Source organism: Hesperophylax consimilis, chromosome 10, assembly GCF_061612785.1.
Source record: "Hesperophylax consimilis isolate HC1 chromosome 10, BYU_Hcon_1.0, whole genome shotgun sequence".
Taxonomy (NCBI): Eukaryota; Metazoa; Arthropoda; class Insecta; order Trichoptera; family Limnephilidae; genus Hesperophylax; species Hesperophylax consimilis.
In genome coordinates, this window is record NC_142845.1 from 36,389,832 (window position 1) to 36,411,310 (window position 21,479).

General features: G+C 37.6%; 1 protein-coding gene across 2 annotated transcripts in view; it reads right to left on the reverse strand.

Moving 5' to 3' along the window:
• Positions 1–9,741: 9,741 nt before the first annotated feature.
• The window catches only part of LOC149420718 (trehalose transporter 1-like protein), an 87,186-nt gene continuing 75,448 nt past the window's right edge, over positions 9,742–21,479 (reverse strand). The window contains exons 3-6 of one of the 2 annotated variants that reach the window (XM_089636903.1): positions 18,966–19,101; positions 16,249–16,457; positions 14,566–14,829; positions 9,742–13,829 (exon numbers count right to left, since the gene is read on the reverse strand). In XM_089636903.1, coding sequence (XP_089493029.1) covers positions 13,047–13,829; positions 14,566–14,829; positions 16,249–16,457; positions 18,966–19,101 — 1,392 coding nt within the window. In that variant the 3' untranslated portion in view covers positions 9,742–13,046. Of the gene's footprint in view, positions 13,830–14,565; positions 14,830–16,248; positions 16,458–18,965; positions 19,102–21,479 lie in introns of those variants that run through there. The other variant, XM_089636902.1, reaches the window with a different exon arrangement.

Genomic DNA, 21,479 nt, shown 5'->3' on the forward strand with positions numbered 1-21,479 from the left:
AATTTATTTTTTTTACTTATCTTTATTCACAAATACACCAACACTTTACATCTACCTTCATTCTTTTTATTTTCAGAGTACCAAAAATAGTGTCAGAAGTACGAAAAAGACGGCAACTACTGAAAAGGGAAATGGTAATTTCATTGTCTAATGTGGTCAAATAAATTATTTCATAAAAATATTTAATGTTTTGTGAAATTAAGAAATGTTTTATTTCACAGAAACCGAGTCAACGCACAACATCATCTCACTACCAACTACCAACCTTGACTTGTGCACCATACAATGTGAATGCATCAAATGGTCAGTTTCTTACATTCTGCCTTTATTGTATATATTATGCACTCAGAGGCGGATTTGCAGTCTTGGCCGCCCTAGGCCCCAGACCATGTAGCCGCCCCTTTCTCAGTACCCATCATATTGACCAGGAGTATCCAAACTTTTCAGTAAGTTCCTACGGTCAAAACCGTTTTAATTTTCCTGCCATTATCATTCATGGTTCATGGGGTGAGATTTGTCCAGGTCTTGGCGGTGGATACGTCTGCCCACCTGCTGCGTGGCGGGCCGGATCGAGAGAGACTGGGTGAGGGAGGCCTTGCACCGCAGTTGGAGGGATGTATTCATACGTATGTCACTCCTGGACACACTAATCCCCAGATTCCTACCCACCCCTCATATATTTTCCTTTTCAGAACTTCCTATCCTTCCCTTCCTTAAAAAGACCCTCTACACAGCATCACCTAAGATGACATAGGTCGTGAGGGAAAATATTTTCCTCAAAGCCTCCTGTGTGGAATTAATGTAAAAAAATACGCTTGCTAAATTCGCTAGTTCAATTACTGTATAATTGTCGATTGTCGCAGGCCGGATTGATGACATTGGCGGGCCGTTGTTTGGAGACCCCTGATATAGACTATAGACTACATAATGAATTTACTTTATTGACAACTTTTATCGAAATCGATTCAGAAGTTTAGTTAACTATAATAGCTGCTAGTTTGTAATACTTTCTAAGGTTTCAATGATTTGAATAAAACATTTAAAACAGTTTTAGGTTTAATTTATTTAACTAGTTTCAGGTTTATTCTCATACAATAATATATAAGTGTTTCACAGTTACAATTAGGGTTGCCAGATACGGGCTGGATAAAAAGTTATTATTAAGTCTCCAAACAAATAAAAGAAATCAGCACCTCTTTTAAATAAACATCAACTTAAGGTACATATTCGAATATAATAACTAAACTTTAAATACAAATTAAAACGTTGGTAAAAAAATTTACGTAAAGCATTATCTAACATAAAAACTTGCACAGCTAAAAACTAAAACTGCACTTGAAGACACTAAAGAAACATCAGTTAACATAACACCGCTACCACTTGGAACGTCGCATGTTGGATCAATGACATATGGTTTTCCAAAGAAATCGTCTAATTTCCGCGTTTTTTTTAATTACATCCTGTTGTTTATTATCTTTTTCTTAAGCTCGCTTGCGATACTCAGCCCCACTTAACCTTTTCTTTCCATCCATATCTAATTATGCGAAATAACACTTTTTACGTGAGGTATCGTCCACGTCCTGTAAAATATTTTGATTTTTGTTAATATTGCAGTACATACACGTCGCGTCGCGAATACCTTTAAGAAATTATAAAAACGCTCGTCAACTCGCTGCAATTGCTGTACGCACACTTAGGTACGCACATAGGTACTTAGGAAGTAATTTCTTGTTATCATCTGTGACTTTTTTGTCACGATTGGCCGCCCCTAATATCTGGCCGCCCTAGGCCCGGGCCTACATAGGCCTAAGGGCAAATCCGCCTCTGTATGCACTGATAGTGGACGTATCGGTATGCCCACAGTAAGGTCAATTTTATCTTACTTCAGGTGAAATCGATCAAACATTTTCAATTTTAGCATTTTTTCATCAAGCTGTCTGGGGTCTAGGAGCCGAAAGGTTTATTTTTAATGTGACACCTCATAAGAGAGCCCCTGTCTGTAGAGTGTAAGGGCAGGGGAGCTATGTCGCCACCCGGTTAGGCAGCGTTGTGAGGCAGGTTAAGATAAGGGCTATAGGAAGGGATTTATTAATGCGGGTCTGAAGAGGCCCGGATTATATGAAGGAAGAAAAACAAATGCCGGTAACTCGTTGCACATACGAGCCGTCTTACACAAAAACAAGTCGAACATCAACTGTGAATGGGTGTTCCGCTTGTGTACATTGAGTTTCATGCACGTGCAGCGGTGCACCGGGGATCAATGCTGCTAGCTCCTTAGATCAGGCTCTAATAAAATACCTATAGAATAGACTCAGCATGCCCATATTGCTTCTGTGCATTAGAGATGGCAATCGGTCTCTTAACAATGGATTGTCAATCAGACAGACCTCCTTCCTTTGCACAGAATCACGTAGGTTTATCATACATGGTTTTACCACATATACGCCTCAGGGATCTCATTTCAACAGCATTCAATCTACTTTCTCTGCCAGTTCTATGCCTCACTTCCATACTTCAGGGTAGGTACCAGAACTCCATTGTGGGCTGCTAACTTCGCTTCTTTAGACAATTTTTTGTTAGCGTCAAATGCGTTCAGTACTCCATTAATGGAGTTACCTTTATTTACCCTTCTTTCAATATCTCTGTCAGCCTTCCCATCTCTCGTAAACATACTTCCTAAATACACAAACTCATCCACCTGCTCCAAGTATTCCTCATCCACAACTATATTGCACACTGTTTTCGTACTCTTTCTTTCAAACACCTTGACTTTAGACTTATTACATTCATCATTAACTCATTCTTCATGCATACTTCGTTTATCCTAGACACGAGAGACTGTAGATCATCCATATTATTAGCAATCAGCACCGCATCATCAGCATACAACAGGCAACATTCTTTCAGATTATTTAATCAGAATTCTTTGTATAATAATTTATAATAAAAGTTACATATTCAGAATCAGCGTTTGTTGAGAATATTTGTTTTATGCCATAATATTTTTCACTGGAGTTTCTTATTGCTTTTTTAAATGGTTCAGGTATCCCGCCATAGTGAAGTATATAAACCAAAAGAGATGGGAAGCGGAAGAATTGAAGAGACTGAATGAGAAAGCTCCGAAGAAGAAGTCTCCAAGGAAGGGAAAGGGCCGGAGTTCAACGAGCCCCAACTCAAGGAGTAAATCTTCAAAGAATGATGGTGGAAAAAATAAGGTTAATTTTAATAAAAAATTAATGTGGTAAATAGGGTGGAATATTGATTGTTATCAAGTTTAATTTGAAGAACTTTTAATTAAGTTTTTCATATTCAATAATATTATTGTTTAATTTATTTAAAAAAAAATTACGAAAAAGTTTTGCTATGTAATTTTTATTACTCTTGATATCTGTTTCCCCTTTCGAAGGCATTACCGAACTGTGGTAAAGGCGCTTACGGACAATCTATATTATACATATAAATATATTACAATCTACTAATATTATTTATATTATCTAATCTATTTATATTATATAAATAGATTGTCTTTAGGTGGCTTAGCTACAGTTTGAAAATGCCTTAGGAAGGCGAAACAGCTGTCACAAGAAATAATAACTAAACAGCAGATCTTCTTATAAATAGTGGAGTTAGTAAGAAAATGTTATATGTAAGTATGTTTGTTTTGATGTTGCAGAATAGGAGGAAAAAACCGGAAAAGAAAAGGTTGAAACATCCAATAAACATAAATACATTTTTAAAAGTAAGTGGAATAATTAATTGCATGTGTCAACATTGAATATCATAACATGAAAAATATGGTATTATAAATATCATAATCTTATTTCTTTGAACCAGTTATAGGTCGCACAATGAGAATTGAGGCTAACAACACATTCTTAAAACCGAATTACACCTGTCGAGTGCTCGGCCGAGTCACTCGCTTCGTTACTCTACCAAGCAACTTATTGGAGAGTAGCCGTGATCACATGTAGAAGAGACAGTGGGCGAGTCAGTTCATCGGGATTAGTTTAGAGTGCTGATAACATGGTTTCGCGATAGAGGATAGAGAGAAAATGAAGAGAATTTTACAACAACACATAACTAATTTCCAGAGTGGAAGATACTACCAGTATCGCCCTGGTCTAAGACCACCATTCAGAATTGAAATGTTGCTCCAAATGGCTTTAGCCGTGTTTAGTGACTAGATCTGAATAGCCAGGTACTTCCCCATCTTCCTCTTTCCCTTCCCCACTTACCTTCAGCCTCACAACATCCCCCAATTGGGGATGCCATAGTCTCACTGGCTCCAGACGGGAGCAGTTGGGACTCTTGTGAGGTATTCACTATAAAAAAAAAAAAAAAAAAAAAATTTAAAAAAAAAATAATTTGACTGTCTCGGTTGATCGCACTGACCGAATGAAGGACGAGTGAAGTGCCGAGTTGAGTATGCAGGCGGAGGGGGTACTTACTCGACCGAGTCATTGGGCCTTGCTTTGCCTTGCTGAATCACTTCCCCGCTACTAGGCCGAGTACTAACTGCGCTATCACATCAGCCGAGCAGTCGGCAGGTGTAATTCAGGCACTAGGATTTGTTGGATAATGTACTTACTTACAACCTTTTGCCTTGCTTGCGCATGCTTTTTCTTATTAGTGAAAAAGGGACAACAAGTGTAAACAATCATTGAATTAGAATTTACCAAAAGTTTTTGTAGCGTGCTCATTTTATTATTAAAAAATTGACTTTTTAAAATTTTCAGTTGTATTTTCTTTTCTGTACTCTAACAACGAGTTTGAATCATGCTGTATTTGGTGTAAATACTATGTTCGACTCAACTCTAGTTGCAATGCCTTTATGTTGGAATTTGTCTCTTTTAGGAATGAAAGTTCATTAATTTTTTTCAAGTTTCTCTGATTAAATGGTTGAAGGATACATATCTACAAAAAGAGAACATTAGAAATATAAGGACAAAAAATGAAATCGCAATTTATAATTCCCAGATTGTTTTCCCTCGTGTTAAAATTGAGTAAACGTCGTCATAATAATAAATTGTTAAAAAACGGTGTCAATTATTTATTTAATTTCAGGTCCTGCTGGATGAACAAGCGGACGTGAGTGTGATTGCGGCTTTACCAAATGCCTACCAGCTACCCATCCTGCAGGAGTGGGCCCGCAGGCGTCTCAGGGGTGGCAACTCCAATGCAGAGAGCGGTATTCATTCAATTCTATCAACAAATAATTCCAATCAGAGAAAATTGAAATAGCGATATCGAAGCTTTATAGAAATAAAGCTGTTTTTCTGCAAATCCATTCAAATTACGCGCCATCATATCCATCTATGTTCACCCAAAAAACCGTTTTGAAATCTCAATCACAGATAGCAGTACAAGACCTACAGAGTCCAAATAGAGTAGCCAGAGTAGTCACAGTTGTTGGTTACGACGAACAACGATGTCGTCAGTAGTTGATGTGCATTACGATTGGATGCATATAGGTCACATCACATTAGGATGTGAATCCGTGGTCCATGATCACGGCGATGAAGTCGGTGTCTCGACACCACGTCTGTGGAGACCGGACTGCTGACGATGAACGACAATGTCGTCATGGTAGTGTTCATCACTGACGAAGACGTTGAGACTTCCTGGTGCTACAGTGTGAAGTATGTAGGGGCCAGGGAAGATGTCACAAGGCCAAGGCGCTGTTATAATCGCATGGAGCTGATGATTAGTTGAAACCTCTCCTTTAAGGCCGGACGTAGTAGGTTGGTGGCCCATGGCGACGCGGAACGGAACGGCCGCTCAGTAGGTTTGCCTGGGACTCACTTACTGAATGCTCTGTTGCTACTTATCACTGACTGCCTTCTAGGTACCGCGATGTGGTATTTTTATAGTAGTCACACGCGCCTAGTAAAGTCTAGAACCTCTGAGGCCGTAAGTAGGTAGGCTGGCGGATTCGCTATTATTCTAAATAGGTACTACGCTGCTCTCGAAGATCTCTGGTGCTCGATGTACCTTTGCCGCGAGTCTCGTAAGTTATAATGCGAGGCGGTTTGCATGTATCGATGTTCTAGATCTTTCGAGGAAGTACCAGGTATAATTCTAGTGGCTGGCACTACATTTTTAAAACCTGTGATCATTTGTGTTTTTTAGAAAAGTTACGCCTTTCGCAAAATGAGCGATGGCGATTTTTGTTGAAAGAACGCACCCGCATCCCACCTCCAAAATTACCCTTCCCTGACGAAAAGCTGTTCAGTATGAACTGGAATATGCGTCCAAGAATCAATAAACTTGTAAGACATACCAACACTTTATTTATTTATTTTTTACCCTATTCAAAGTTATTTTGACTGAAACTGACCACAGCAACTGAATTAATTTTTTTACGATCTTGTCCTGAATTTATTGATGTAGTAAAAGTGACATAAATTTATTGATGTAGTAAAAGTGACATAAATTTATTGATGTAGTAAAAGTGACATAAATTTATTGATGTAGTAAAAGTGACATAAATTTATTGATGTAGTAAAAGTGACATAAATTTTTGTATTTATTTTGTAATATAAGTTTTTTTTATTAATTTTTAGAAATTAATAAAAATAACCGTAAGATGGCAATGCATACTACTATTTATGTAAAATTAAATGTTTTGTTGAGCGACATAAATTATGGTGGATCCGAGGGAATGCCTTCGAAGATACCCGCCTTAAATTGTGGAGGCTCGGAGGGAATGGGTTAATAAAAATAAGCTCAATACTCAGGACCCGATTTACCTTTATGTTCACTAGGCTGAAGCCTAGGGCGCAAAATTTTTGGGGAGCACATCCCAGAAGATCGGCCTTAGGCCGGGGTGCTTAAAATTCTATCAAAAATTCCCCTTTCTGATTTGCGCTCCATAACGCAATGCGCTCGCAATAGGCTAACGGGACGATCATGCTGCCCTTTCAGGAAAAGGTGGTAATATATTAAAATCGATATAAGAGTGGAATTATATTTTTTAATTCATTAAGGTTAGGCTTCTCTTTTTTTAGATTAGGGGGAATATTTTGTCTTTATAGTTAGTCAAGATTTTACCTCAAGAATTTACATCTTAGAATGCTATTCTACATTTACGCTATGCAACGTTATTATACAACGTATCATTATTGTTTAGCCTAGATATTTATATGGAAAATGGAACTCATGCCCATAGACAGGGCTTCCGAGAGGGGGGTTCAGGAAAAACCTAGATCACAAGGCCGGAACAATCATTCAAAGCAGCCTCCTAACTTGTATATGATTAATTCTTATATATTAAAATATAAATAAATAAATAAAATGGGGGGTACCTCTTCTGTGTACTTATCTACAGTTTTTTATGAGATATCAAATGGATTATTAGCAAGGTAGCCTAGTGCAGCTGGAGCCCTTAATCGGTCCTTATCAGTACTCCTTGTGAGAAACCACCATCAAAAATTGAAACATGGCCCCATATTTTAGTAACCAGATCAGGTCAGGTGATTTCCAACCATCCTCTTCCTTACCTCCTTACCCTAATTGGGAATGCCATGGTCTCACTGCCTTCAGCCAGATGGAACACTTATTTTAAAGCCTTTATTTATGTGGAAGAAGAAAAATTGGAACAAAACAATAAAAAAAACTGTTTGTATGTTCATAGGTTGAAGAATTGCACACAGAATATCATAAAAAGGTAAAACGTAAATTGATAAAGACGGGTCAACTTTGGTGGCCGACCATGGAAATGCAGAAATTCCCAAACAAGAATTTCAGGTGAATAGTCTTCATTTTAATTGAATAAGTATGCTACAAGCCTTCATTTTAATTGAATAAATATGCTACAAGCCTTCATTTTAATTGAATAAGTATGCTACTAGTCTTCATTTTAATTGAATAAGTATGCTACTAGTCTTCATTTTAATTGAATAAGTATGCTACTAGTCTTCTTTTTAATTGAATAAGTATGCTACTAGTCTTCATTTTAATTGAATAAGTATGCTACTATTCTTCATTTTAATTGAATTAGTATGCTACTAGTCTTCATTTTAATTGAATAAGTATGCTATAATAAGAAACTTCCTAGTTGGACAGTCAAAGCTTCCTTTTATATTTGTATATCTTGTATGTAATAAATGTAATAATAATAAATAAATAAATAAAGAAATGCTGCTAGTATTCATTTTAATTTAATAAGTATGCTACTAGTATTCATTTTAATTGAATAAGTATGCTACTAGTATTCATTTTAATTGAATAAGTATGCTACTAGTCTTCATTTTAATTGAATAAGTATGCTACTAGTCTTCATTTTAATTGAATAAGTATGCTACTATTCTTCATTTTAATTGAATTATAAAAACTAGCAACGAGCATACAGTAATGTATTCTCAGTATTATGTATTTAACCTGACATACGCCTGTGAATCATATATGAGATGTTGATGGTATGTCCCACAAGCAAATGTCACAAATATTACACATCCTAATTTTGTAATTCCAAAGAGCTCATCCAGTATCAGTTTGTTATTTTCATAATTTTATCATACTGGTGACTTCTATAACCTGTTGAACTAAGGCCACCCATATTTAAGTCTCATCGATCTAGGCCTTAAGCCTCGGGTGTCTAAATTTAGGTAGACGGTTTTTGCGAATTTATTTTTAATAAAACTTACAAATATGGGAAACACATTGAAGTATAGGCGAATTCATTGGCTTTAAATCGCAGTAAGCAGTTTATATGTTTCTGTATTAATATTCAGAAGAATGATTTTTTTAATGAGCTTGGGCGAATCAAAAACCGAAAGTTCGGAAATCTCCATCGCTCAGGGCATTTTTTTTTGTAAATACGCGATCGCTGGCTATCATCGCCATCAGTGGTTAAGACTATCAATACCAGAGAGTATGTATGAGACGATCATGTATGAATGTGGATGACACAAGGATTGTGTGCCAAGACAGACTCGTGTGGCGTTCTGCCCTCTGTATCTTGTGGAGAGGCTGAAACACTATGGTGGTTTTTTTTACTTTTTGATATAGTGGCATACAGAGCTCTGGGCCAAAAAGGCCCCTTTCTCTTTCATCATGAGTTTAAATTATGGTTGTTGGAAAATAAGATTTAGTTTTTTGTGAAAATGTATTTGCAATGGTACATGGCTGCAGTTAGGGAGGTAATTTAAGTAGGATTTGTTTCCGGTTTTTAAATTTAGTTTTGGTATTTACGTCATACTGGGCGAGACAATTGATGGATGCGTTTTTATGGGTTGGAATGCCGCAAGACTTATGATGTGGTACTATGGTGGTTAATAGATTATAATAAATATATTTCTTCATTATAATATACTACAGCAGAAAACTAAATTCATAAATAAATTGTAACCCATTTTTATTCAAATTATTTCTCTTTCAGGGATGTATTCTTTTCCTATGTACCAGGAAGAGAAGAAGATTTTTATTTAAAACATATTAAAACTGTGGAAGCTAAATATTAAATTTTACATCATTCTTATTACTGTATGAAAATAAATTTAAAATGTGGTTTGAGTAGAAAGAAGATTGTAGAAAGGTGGTGTGATTTTCAATAATAATTAATATTGTTGCAATAAAAATGTGTCGTATTAAAAAAATTATCCTTCATTCATTTATCTGGCAATAAAACACTAACATTATTTATAGGAATGTTTTAATTCTTTTTCAATTCCATCTAAAGTATAGTATCCTGTTACATTTTTTTGTAAAATTCTCTTTATTTTATAAAAAAAAAAACGGTATTTGACAGTGCTCTTCTTAATTTCTGTCCCACAACACAATTTATTTCCATGTCAATTTAATGGACTAATAAAGTAGGTAATAACACATTATAAGTACAATTCTTAACTAAGCATCAGTGATGATATTTTAAATAAATTAAGTAATGGTCACAATGAGATATATTATTATCTTTTACACATCAAAATAATACTTACATATTTACTTAATTAATACAGTACACAATTTTTTAAATAATATTTAATAGGGTTTCCAAAAACCTACCGAACCTACTGGTCTAATCTTAAAATAAACTTATCTTATTTACCTCTTACGTCCCACCACAAAATAATGCTATAATATCCGTGAGCTTGTGTGTGTACTTTGTATACATTTTCAGTTCTTACAATCCGAGAAGATATTTCAGCAAAGTTACAAGTATTTTCGTTTATATGTATATTGTCTGTAAATAACAATTTGTCTCAATCATCTCCACTTTACGGATGATCATGCAATTAAACTATTAAATATATTTTATATTCAATAATGCAAGCAACTGAATGAAAACTATGCAGAATTATAACTTATTATATAACACATTCTAATTTACACTTTGAATTTCATAAGATAAGTTAAATGAGAAAATACAGTGAAAACTCTCATAACAATCACCTCCTATAACAAGTAATACAGTGGAAACTCTCATAACTAGCACCTCCTATAACAAGTAATACAGTGGAACCTCTCATAACTATCACCTCCTATAACAAGTAATTCGCATAACAAGCAAAACAGATGATGAAAAAAATGTTCCCTTAATGAGCGACATTTCAATTTCAAAAAGGGCAAGTCCCATCTTCACGTCACTCACTTGTGAGCCGGAACTTCCCCGCCAGTGCGTCAGTCTCTGGTTAACACTCTGATTCCGCTAGCACGTTAGTGTCGCATGTGATCACACATTTTTCCAAACTTGGGTTCCGACATTATTTGTAAGTTTATTTGTGCGAAGTTTAATAACCCTTGCAAAAATATCCCTAAAGAAAATACTAAAAGAAGATAACCATAAGAGAATAAAAGTAACTGTAGAAATAAAACGTAAAAACATTGAAAAGCAAGAAACTTTCAAAATTTTATCTGGACATTACAGTTGCCCTAGCATCCAAGAAATCTTCACTACTAATAAAAATATAAATCTCCGTGGACACTCAAAAAAAAAATTACCAAAACGCCTTTTGCATCTAATCCTAGAAAACACTCCCTTGCAAATAGAGTAGTGGATGCTTGGAACAAACTCCCACAACATGTCATCGATGCAACAAATATAAATCAATTCAAAGCTCTATTGGATTCACATTTGGAGAGAAGAAATGACTTAATTCAAACTTAAAACAACTCAATTACTGTCAAACTTGTTGTGAAATCAGATATGAGCGCATCAGCAGAATGTTGCCTGCTCATTACATAATAATAATAATAATAAAAAAACAAGGTATGAGCGTGGCTGATCTAGCGAGAACATTCAATCCGTCTACATCAACGAATTGCACTATCCTCAAGAACAAGGATAAAATTAAGAAGATATATGCAAGACCACTCCGTTACTCCAGCCTATGGACCAGCAAGTTATTTCTAACTTTAAGAAACTCTTCACTTTCAGCGTTGCTTTGAGGTGACTGAAGGGACAAGTCTCACTCTCAGAGAGTTTTGGAAAGATCACTTTCACACTGTTACTTGCCTCAAGATGATTGACAAGGTGTGAGACGGGATTACCAAGAGGACCCTAACTTCTGCTTGGAAGAAGCCTTGGCCAAAGAGCATCGTCAAATGTAATTTTGAGGGGTTTGAAACAGCACCTGTGTAGTCTACAGTCAACGAGATTGTGTCTTTGGCCAATACCATGGTACTGGAGGTGGATAACAGCGATATTGATGAGCTTGTGGAAGAGTACAGTCAAGATCTGACCACCGAAGAGCTTATGGAGTTTCATTGTATTTCACAGCAAGTAGGTAGAAGAGGAGGAAGTAGCAGAGCAACAATCTTCTGGTGCAATAAGAGAAATGCTGAAAGCACGGAAAACTGTTGCATCGTACATTCAAAAGCATCACCCTAATAAGGAGGCAGCTATGCGTTCTACTAAATTTATTCAATGATAATGCTGTGACATTTTCACCAAATTTTGAATCGTCAAATAATAAGTAGAAAATAATTATTTGTCATAAATTCATAAATACTAAACTAGTTTTTTGATTTGTTTAACTGTTTTTTGCAAATCGAAATCGCATTCCAGGTTATTACGCTCCTTTATTAACATTCATTTATATGGGAAAAATTGTGCGCTTAACGAGTGTTTCACATAACAAGTAATATTCTGGAATGAATTAAGCTCGTTATGAGAGGTTCCACTGTACTCCTAAAATAAGATTTTACTTTATTATGAGTAAAGTAGTTGTGGCGCAGAAAAACACTAAATATAACCATTTTCTATTAAATCAAATAAAACACTTTGTTTATTAACCACGACTTTTTTATTATTACATCTACCGGTTTCGCTACAGTCGAGCTTCATCAGGATGTGAAATATAACTAATCATTTTCTTTATTTGTAAATGATTTAAGAAGATTCTCACAGTGAAAAGAATTATGGTGATTGATTTTGTGATATTAAGCCGTACTGCACTCCCTACTCCTTGTGCCAGTGTTTCAGACAGCCTTGTAGTCTGTTACTTACAAGGGATTATACCTCAAAAATCAATCATAATCATTTTCTTTATTTATGTATTATTCAACAATTTGACATATTAATATTTAAAGTTTGATTTTGTGTTGATTTCACTGAAACAAACACTTTGCAAAACTTGCAGCACTGTTAAAACAATGCAACAAATTCCTCACATCTGTAGAAAAATGCATAGAGAATTTTATTATTGCTAATAGTAACTTAGAAACTTACGAGGGCTTTTCAGAAAATAACCTCCATTTGGCTATAAATAAAAATAAAATAGTTGGCTAAAAAACCTGCATAGATAAAACAACAGTTTTCCACTATTTTTCAACATAGTGGCCATTTAAATTTAAGCACTTGTCATAGAAATTCACCGATTTGGAAATTCCTTCTACAAAAAACCCGGCCGCCATGTTCGCTCACGTGAATAAGTGGCTAGACAAGTTGACAAGTGTTTAAATTTCAATGGCCACTATGTTGAAATGATGTAGTTTTAAGAGGCACTTGTATCTATGTATTTAAATTTATAGCCAAACAGCGGGGCGGTTACTTTCTGAACATCCCCTGTAATTTGTCCGAATTTCCACTAATTTGAGTAAACTATGCATCAAATAGTTTTACTATCTGTTATCATAACTTGTCTATTCATCCACAAAAAGTTGGATTTTTGAAAATACTGTTCAATTTGAATGAGACTTCTGTTTCTGGTTTCCGGTAAAACGAGATACATGAAAATAGTTCCTAGAAGTGATGATACTCCGAATATAATAAATAATCCGTGGATCCCTATCGTTACCTTCATTAAAGGATACATTTTGGAAAACACAAACAGTGTAAGGTTAAACACCATGAAAATGTAACCTCCGCACATTCCTCGTATTTTGGCTGGAAGCAGTTCACCCACCATGAGTCCTGGTAGCATCATGAAACCGAGGGTGTTGGAAGCTATGTAAACAATGATGCATACAGCTGTTACCCAGACATCGACAGACGTGGGAGTTTCTCCCATTCTGGCCAGTGTGAAGATGCCAAGTCCGAGAGAAGTAACGGTAGAACCTATCCCAGACACAATGCATAGAGTTCTCTTGTTCATGTAAAACAGTAAAAAGCACCCGATTATAGAAAACACCAGTCTTATCACCGCAGTTAATATGGCCGCCACTAAGCTGTCCATTCCGTCACCCGCCACGTCCTGGACTATGTCGACAGCGTAGAATATGACGATGTAGGTCCCCGAGAAGATCTGCAGCATGTTGAAGACATTGATGATGACAAGAGGTTTGAGGATCGGAGAGCGCCGGATTATCGTGAAGAAGCTGTCTTTGGTTCGGATTTGTTCTTCCCTTTCTCGGGCACTTGCTGTCAGAATTTGATGGATTTCTTTTTTGGCCTGAAAATAATTAAGATTATATTATACATATATCTGGCGAATCTACATCACATATAGAACCCAAAAACACTTCTTTCAAACTACTAATGCATCTAAAGGGTTAACAAAGCATTTAAGACAATAAAGAGTTGATTGTGACCCCATAATTTGACCTAAAAAATTTCAACTTCAGACTCGATTTACTCGAAAATGAAACCTCAAATAATTCAAAAAGGTTATACCACAAAATCAACTCCAAATGTGATGTAGATATAATTTTAGAAATATAATCTTTTTATATATGCTAAGAGACAGAAAAACCAGTGGAACTATTGTATTCTTAATTTGTTGAAGTAGAGATGGCAAAGAGAAAGGTTGGGTTAGGTAAAGTTATTCAAAGATGGCTATTAAAATTTGGCACTAAACATATGTAAATTATTAATTACTATACAAATTGATCTTTTTTATGTGTCAAATAACTTTACTATTTCCAAAGGCACCTACCAAAGATAACAAAGATCCATAGTAATACCTTTTTCGTGAACTACACACTTAACAGAAAGAGAGGGTACTTGTCCTAAAAATGTCAGGAACTAACTTGTCACTTGATATCCTTAGGTTATTTCAATTAGTCACTTTAAGGCAACAAACGTACACCTCACTGTTCTAGTTCTCACTGTCACATTAATTTGGTGATAGTAATCTGTCGAAAAAGTACAGATTAACATTTGTCGATAACTCAAAGTATAGGTCTCACCATAGTTTCGTCACCCCGCAGCCAGAGTATTGCGGAGTGCGCCTGTGTTAATTTGCCGTGCCTCGCGAGCCAGTCGGGCGTCTCCGGAGCCTGCAGGAGCATGGTGATGGCCAGAAGGGGCAGTATCACGCCTGACGCAGCCACCCATCGCCATGGCAACTCTCCCAGGCCGTAGATCAGCAAGATGCCCAGGGAGTAGTTCACAAAGGGAGCTCCAGAGAGAAGACCTCGCAGTTTTGGATCCGCTATCTCACCTAGATACACCTGGAAATCAAAGGAAAGTTGTAATTTTAATTGTAACTTACAACAGTGTTATTATAAAACAAATTAAATAAAATGCCATAACTTTTTGTTTATTGTATTTAATTTATTTTTTACGTTATGTCGACAATACTCGTTAGGTATTTATATAAAAATATAAATTAGTAAAAATGTTATTATTTTTAAGATTTTATAAATAAATAGTTGTCATTTTTGCTTTTTTCTTTTTTTTTCAACTTACAGTAACACGAAAAATATATGAAACAAAACCTTAACCTTTTGAACGCGTTAATTTGCTCTGTTTTATCTATACCCGTACGCGGTACATATTTCCAAATACCTATGGACGCAATTAAATGTCAAATTATAGCATTCTGGCATGATTTATTGGACTATATAGACAGAATAGATTATTCTCCACAATATGAAAACAAATCCTCGTGTGTCAACACTCTTAGATGTTTATAAAAACAAAAACATAAAATTTCTTACAAAGACGTACCGTATCTTTTGAATGTGGTCCCGCCATTCACTCGGCGTGTGTGTAATTAGGCCACTGCGTTGATAGACACAAGTGGGACACCATGATCACTTATCATTTTTAGTTATGAATGACATACTAGTACTAACGCCATCCGTTGACAAAAATGTAAACTAAAGGACTAAAAGGCGCGAAGAGTCGCACTTGATTATCGATCTTTTTTTATGAAATACAATTTTATTTTTGAGAAATTCTTGTAGTAGTCAGCATCGTGATAGTTCTACGAATGTTCAAGTGAGAAAGAAATACATTTACGATGAAAGAGCGCTGGAATATCGGCATTCAAAGTTTCCGTATCAACTGTTGATACAGCCGCGTGTGAGTGTGGACTTTTTGCCGTAACAACAGTTGATACGGCCGCGTGCAAAGAGTTAAATGAAAATTAATACACTATCTTAGCCTAAATTCTGTACAGCGTGTTACTCCTTGAAGCACTCTGGAACACGCAGTGCTACTTTGCACCGTTCGCACTCCTTCTTTGCCCCCAGTCTTCTTCTTCTTTCGTATGGTGGGGGGGTCAGAGGGGGACATCTAGATCAGAGTCAGGGCCTCAGGCGTTGCCATGTGAACCTCATCAATCCCACCGGGGAATGAATGGAGCGGGCATTCGTTGACCACATGTTCGGTGGTCTGCACCCGCACCACATTCACACATCGCCGACTCTTTAAGGCCCCATCTGTGTATCACGTGGGCACAGCGGCTATGGGAGCACCTTAACCTATTGATGGCGGACCAGGTTTTGCGAAGCAATTGATTTTATCTTTAAGCTATCTTAGTATTAAAAAAACCTTAACCTCAATGCATAGTACTTTTTTATGTAAAAAATAAACACACGGAATCGGTTAATCAAAGTGTCCAACTTACTGACAATTGTACCAACCTGAGAAGTGGCAGCCAGCGTTCCGACAGAGTACCCGCACAGGACCCTGCCCACAATTAGCGCAGACAGCGTGGGGGCGGTGGCCAGCACCACCCACCCAGCCAACAGGGGCAGCACGCACACCTGCAGCGTTCGCAGCCGGCCCAGGCGTTCCATCATGGGCCCCGCCAGCAGAGAGCCAATCGGGGTAGCTGCTGAATGAATGCTCGCTGAAAGAATTAACAGTTGAGTTTGAAGACAAACGTTTGAATTTCTCCTACTTCCATCATAGTAAGGGGAAAATGTTGCTTGTGCTATGATGGAGGTCTTAGCTAACAGAGGATTAAGCCCGATAGGAACTCGGTGCTTTAGACCTCCTGATCAACCAATGAAGTTACTTTACATCAGAGAGAGAGAGTTCAGTTGTCTGTTGTTTTAGGATGCTAGGAGTAATGCTTAAATTTATATGGATGTTTTAAATTTAATACATTTAAGAAATTCAATTTCAAATTCAAGAATCAGTAGGATTTCCCCTAAAATCTCTCCGCACTGACACAAAATATACCGATATAGGAAGAGGTTTGGTTCAGGAGTAATATCGTATCGCCCTGGTGTAAGACCAGCATTCAGAATGAAACGTTGCTTGAAATGGCTTTGGCCGTGTTTGGTGACCAGATCTGAAGAGCCAGGTACTTCCCCACCTTTCTCTCCCTCATCTCCTTCCCCAGCCCACTACCTTCAGCCTCAATCCCAATTGGGGATGCCATAGTCTCACTGGCTTCAGACGGTTGGGAGCAGTTGGGACTCTTGTGCCTCCCCAACCGGGAGAATTATTGGCAGGTTGGTCCTACAGGAAGAATAACCTAATATTCTTAAACAAAGTTTTTTAAATCACAATACAACAATGGAATTGAATGGAACAACAGATATCAATTGACAAGAATATACAAAACATCAACTAGAGAATTCACCTGCATCCAAACTATTTCTCACGAAGCAGTTAAAAACATATACAAATATTTTGACTAATAAATAGGGGAAAAATATATACATAAGAATATTTTTTTACAAATAGTAAACGAAAGAAATGCGCAATATCCTTATAAGAATTTACAAATTATTTTCAATGTGTATGAGTGTTTCAGGCGAACAATTATTGCTTATAAAAATAAATTATTTGTGAAAAAATTTAGAGGGTAAAACAAAAAAATATATATATATAAATAGATAAACAATGTTAAACAGAAATTTAAAAAATATATATTTAAACGAAGTATGTCTAAGTTGTTTACTTTGAACTTTGTAGGAAAACAGTCTTCATTTTTCTACTAAAAGTAGTGCGTGTATCAAAAAATAAGTCAGAATCCTTGAGGTTTTAATTCTGATTAAATGATTCGCACATTCTTCTGATTGGATCCCTGACACCAGTATTTGTACGCGTCCTGCTAATGTGGAATAAGTCGTTAAGCCTTTTTACTCTGGGTGGTACTTGGAAGTTTATTAATTTCAGTAAGTCGAATCTGTAACGTTGTTACAGATTTTATACAGAGTCATGAGATCAAGGTATGTTCCCCGGTTAGATAGAGTGGAGACGTTATAACTCGAGAGCATATTTATGTACCCGCGTTTAGGTGCGCTCATTCTGTAATTGAGGCATCGCAGAAATTTCTTTTGAATACTTTCAATATTTTCTTTATAGATATCGTAAAGTGGATTCCATATGGAGGTGCAGTATTCAAGTTGAGAACGGACCAGAGTGTAGTAAAGAAGAAGATATGTTTCAGGTTTTCGAAATTCACGGCTGTTTCTGATGACAAATTAGGATTACCGCTGTGGCACGCCAGAAGTAACTGGTTCCCATGTAGAAGTGTGTCCTCGTAATGATACGGCTTGTTGTCTTTTTGTTAAATATGAGATAAACCAACGTAATAAATTTCCTCTAATTCCGTTGTACATAATTTTTTTAATAAGAATAAGGTGGTCAACCTTGTCGAAAGCTTTTTTGAAATCGCAATATATTGCATCTACCTGGTGACCTCGATCCATGCTAGTAAATAAGAAATTTGAGTAAATAAGTAAATTACTCATGGTAGATTTGCCTTTTACAAACCCGTGTTGTTGTTCAGTAATTTTGGCAGCAAGCTGGGGATATATATTGTCATGGACAAGTCTTTCCAATAGTTTAGGGATCGCCGAGAGAATGAATATTGGCCTATAGTTTTCCACTCTTCGACGCGAGTCACCCTTGTGGACCGGTATAATATAGGCCAACTTCCACCTATGAGGAAAAACCCCATCACTCAGGCATTTATTAAATATTATGGTAAGCGGCACACACAGTGACGACGCAGCAGATCTAAGGAAAAACCGCGGTATTCCATCGTGACCCGCACCCTTGTTTATGTCTATCGATTTTAAACTCGATTGCACTTCTTTTTCCGTTAGTTTAATTGTGTGAATGTGCGCAAGTCCAGAGTCCTGAACTTCCTCAAGTTGGTCAATGTTAATAAATGGGTCATTGATAGAGGAAGGTTCAAATGTTGACTTAAAGAATTCAGAGAACATATCACAGATTTCCTGGGCATCGTTAGATATGCGCCCTTCGAAGGACATTGCAGCAGGGTATCCATCAGTCGATTTTAATGAGGATATGTATGACCAAAAGCTTTTGATATTATTTTGCAATGAACTTTCGATGTTGAATTCAGTTTCAATAATAGAAATGTGAAGTAATTCACCTATCCAAGAGCCCATCTCCAGGTCAGCGTGCATGGTGGAGTTCTCCGCGTACAGTTGTGGCAGTAGGACGGCAGAGAAGCCGATGGGTTGTCCCGCACTGGCCGACATGATGAACACGGCAATGGCTGCTTTGCACTGGAATTCAAAGTCAGGTTAGAGACTTCCCATTCCACTCAATTCTGTTATTACACAATTATGATATAACACGGTCAACAAAGCAAAGTGGTAATATCCATTCATATTAAAATCCTAGATTTTTCCCATTCCCATCCGTACACTACCCAATATAGTGCAGAAATAAGCAACAACGCATTTTATTTTTTGACAGCCCAGAATGATTTTTATTCAATAGAGCATATGTAGGTAATGTTTTCTTTTTTTAACCCGGTTTCTGTGGAACCTATCTCCGTGTAACAACAGAAATAAGTGTACTTTAATAACAGAACTATTATAGTATTTTCAAGAAGGTTGCTAGGTGTTTGGTGATGTCTCCTGGCTCTACACCACGGTGTTTAACTTCCCAAGTATCTGAGCCATCTTTTCATCAATGCAGGACATTGGTACCATGGATGTTGGGGACGGATATAGCACCGTCGCAACGCGGAATAATAGGATTGGAAAGGTTCGGAATGCCGACTTACCTTTTTTCTATTCTTCCACGGTTTTCAATCCTTCTTTGCGCTGGTTCACAACAATTCACAAATTTCACAATGCGCGAGCTCACGATTTTTTTTTTTTTTTTTTTTTATATTTACTCCACACAGGAGGCCCTGAAGAAAATAATTTCCCTCAGGGCCTATGTCATCTTTGGGGATGCTGTGTGGAGGGTCTTTTTGTGGAGAGGAAGGAGTGAACATGGGTCTTGAAGAGTCCCATGTTGTAGGAGGGAGGAAACACAGAGGCCGGCAGTTCGTTCCACAGCCGAGCTGTTGAACTTAAGAACGAATCGTAGAAGCGACCCGTTCTCATGTGACAAGTGTCAACTGTGTACAAATGTTGGGCGCGCGTTTGGCGTGTATCCCGACTACGCACCGGTGCCGAAGGGATCAATGACGCTAGTTCCTCAGAGCATCTTCCATTGTAATACCGATAGAACAAGGACAGCATACCTACCTGACGCCTGTGCTCTAAAGATTGCAGTCCGTTTGTTAAGATTGGGGAATCTATCAAACGGACCGCCCGTTTCTGCACAGAGTCAAGGGTTTTTTTCAGGTATTTAGGGGCTCCAGACCAGAGATGGCTGCCAAATTCGACCGTAGGGCGCACTTGCGATTTGTACAGGGTGAGCAGTTGTGTACTATTAAAGTATCTGCGGGCCCTGTACAGTACGCCCAGCTTCTGAGAGGCCAACTTTACTCTGGCTTCGATGGAGCCCCCGTACCTGAGCTGGTCACTTATAGTTACACCAAGCATATCAATGGAAGGCCTGTTCGGAAGATTGCTTCCGTTGAAGGAGACTAGATTATCATTTGGATCCCTTTTAGACGTAATCAGACAGGATTGGGTCTTTGAAACATTAAATTCGACGAGATTATTTTTACCCCAGGAGGAAATACTTTCGAGATAACCGTCCATTCTCTGCTTCAAAGCCCTCCGAGCCGTTGGAGTTTGTGTGCCCTTTGGGGGCTTGTCAAACAAAAAGCTATCATGAACTGTACTGTCATCCGCGTAACAATGAATCGGTGCACATGTCAAAAGGTCATTGATGTGCAACAAAAACAAAGTCGGAGACAGAACCGATCCCTGTGGGACGCCAGCATTTATGGAGTGCGAGGAAGAGGTGAAACCGTCAGCAACCGCCTGAATCGACCTATCCCTTAAAAAGTTAGCAATCCACGTACACAGGGATGCGGGAAGTCCGTAAGAATGCAATTTGTTGACAAGTCCTCGGTGCCAGACCCGGTCAAAGGCCTTGGATATGTCTAGTGCGACCGTTTGGGTCTCACCGTGACGTTCCAGGCACCGCCCCCAAACATGCGTCACATACGCGAGAAGATCACCGCACGAGCGGTTCCGCCGGAATCCGTATTGACGGTCGTTGATAATTTTGTTCTTCTCGAGGTATGTGAGCAGTTTGTCGTTGATCACACGTTCCATCACTTTGGACAGAACTGATGTGATCGCTATGGGGCGGTAGTTGGCCGGGTTGGAGCGGTCACCTTTCTTGGGAATAGGGTGGCTTTGATTTTCGACACGGTCGATAAAGGGGGCTCCGTAATCAAACGATGTTGACAGGACAAATATTTTAACTCAACTAAAGTTTACTAAGTCGGCATAGGTGAGGAGAGGAGTTGGGTCGATAGGCAACAATAATTTTACAAAGGATAGAAAGGTAGGTAGCACGATGCTAGGTGCCAACAATGGATGAATGGATTCTTCTTTGACATCTCATCACATTTCATTCAGCTATTGGAGCTTTCTGCTCCCAACGTCTGTATAATAGTATTTAGTCTAAGTTTTTACTTCCTAAGGTGGCAACATCCTGTTAATAGTAAAATAGTTTTACCTACCAA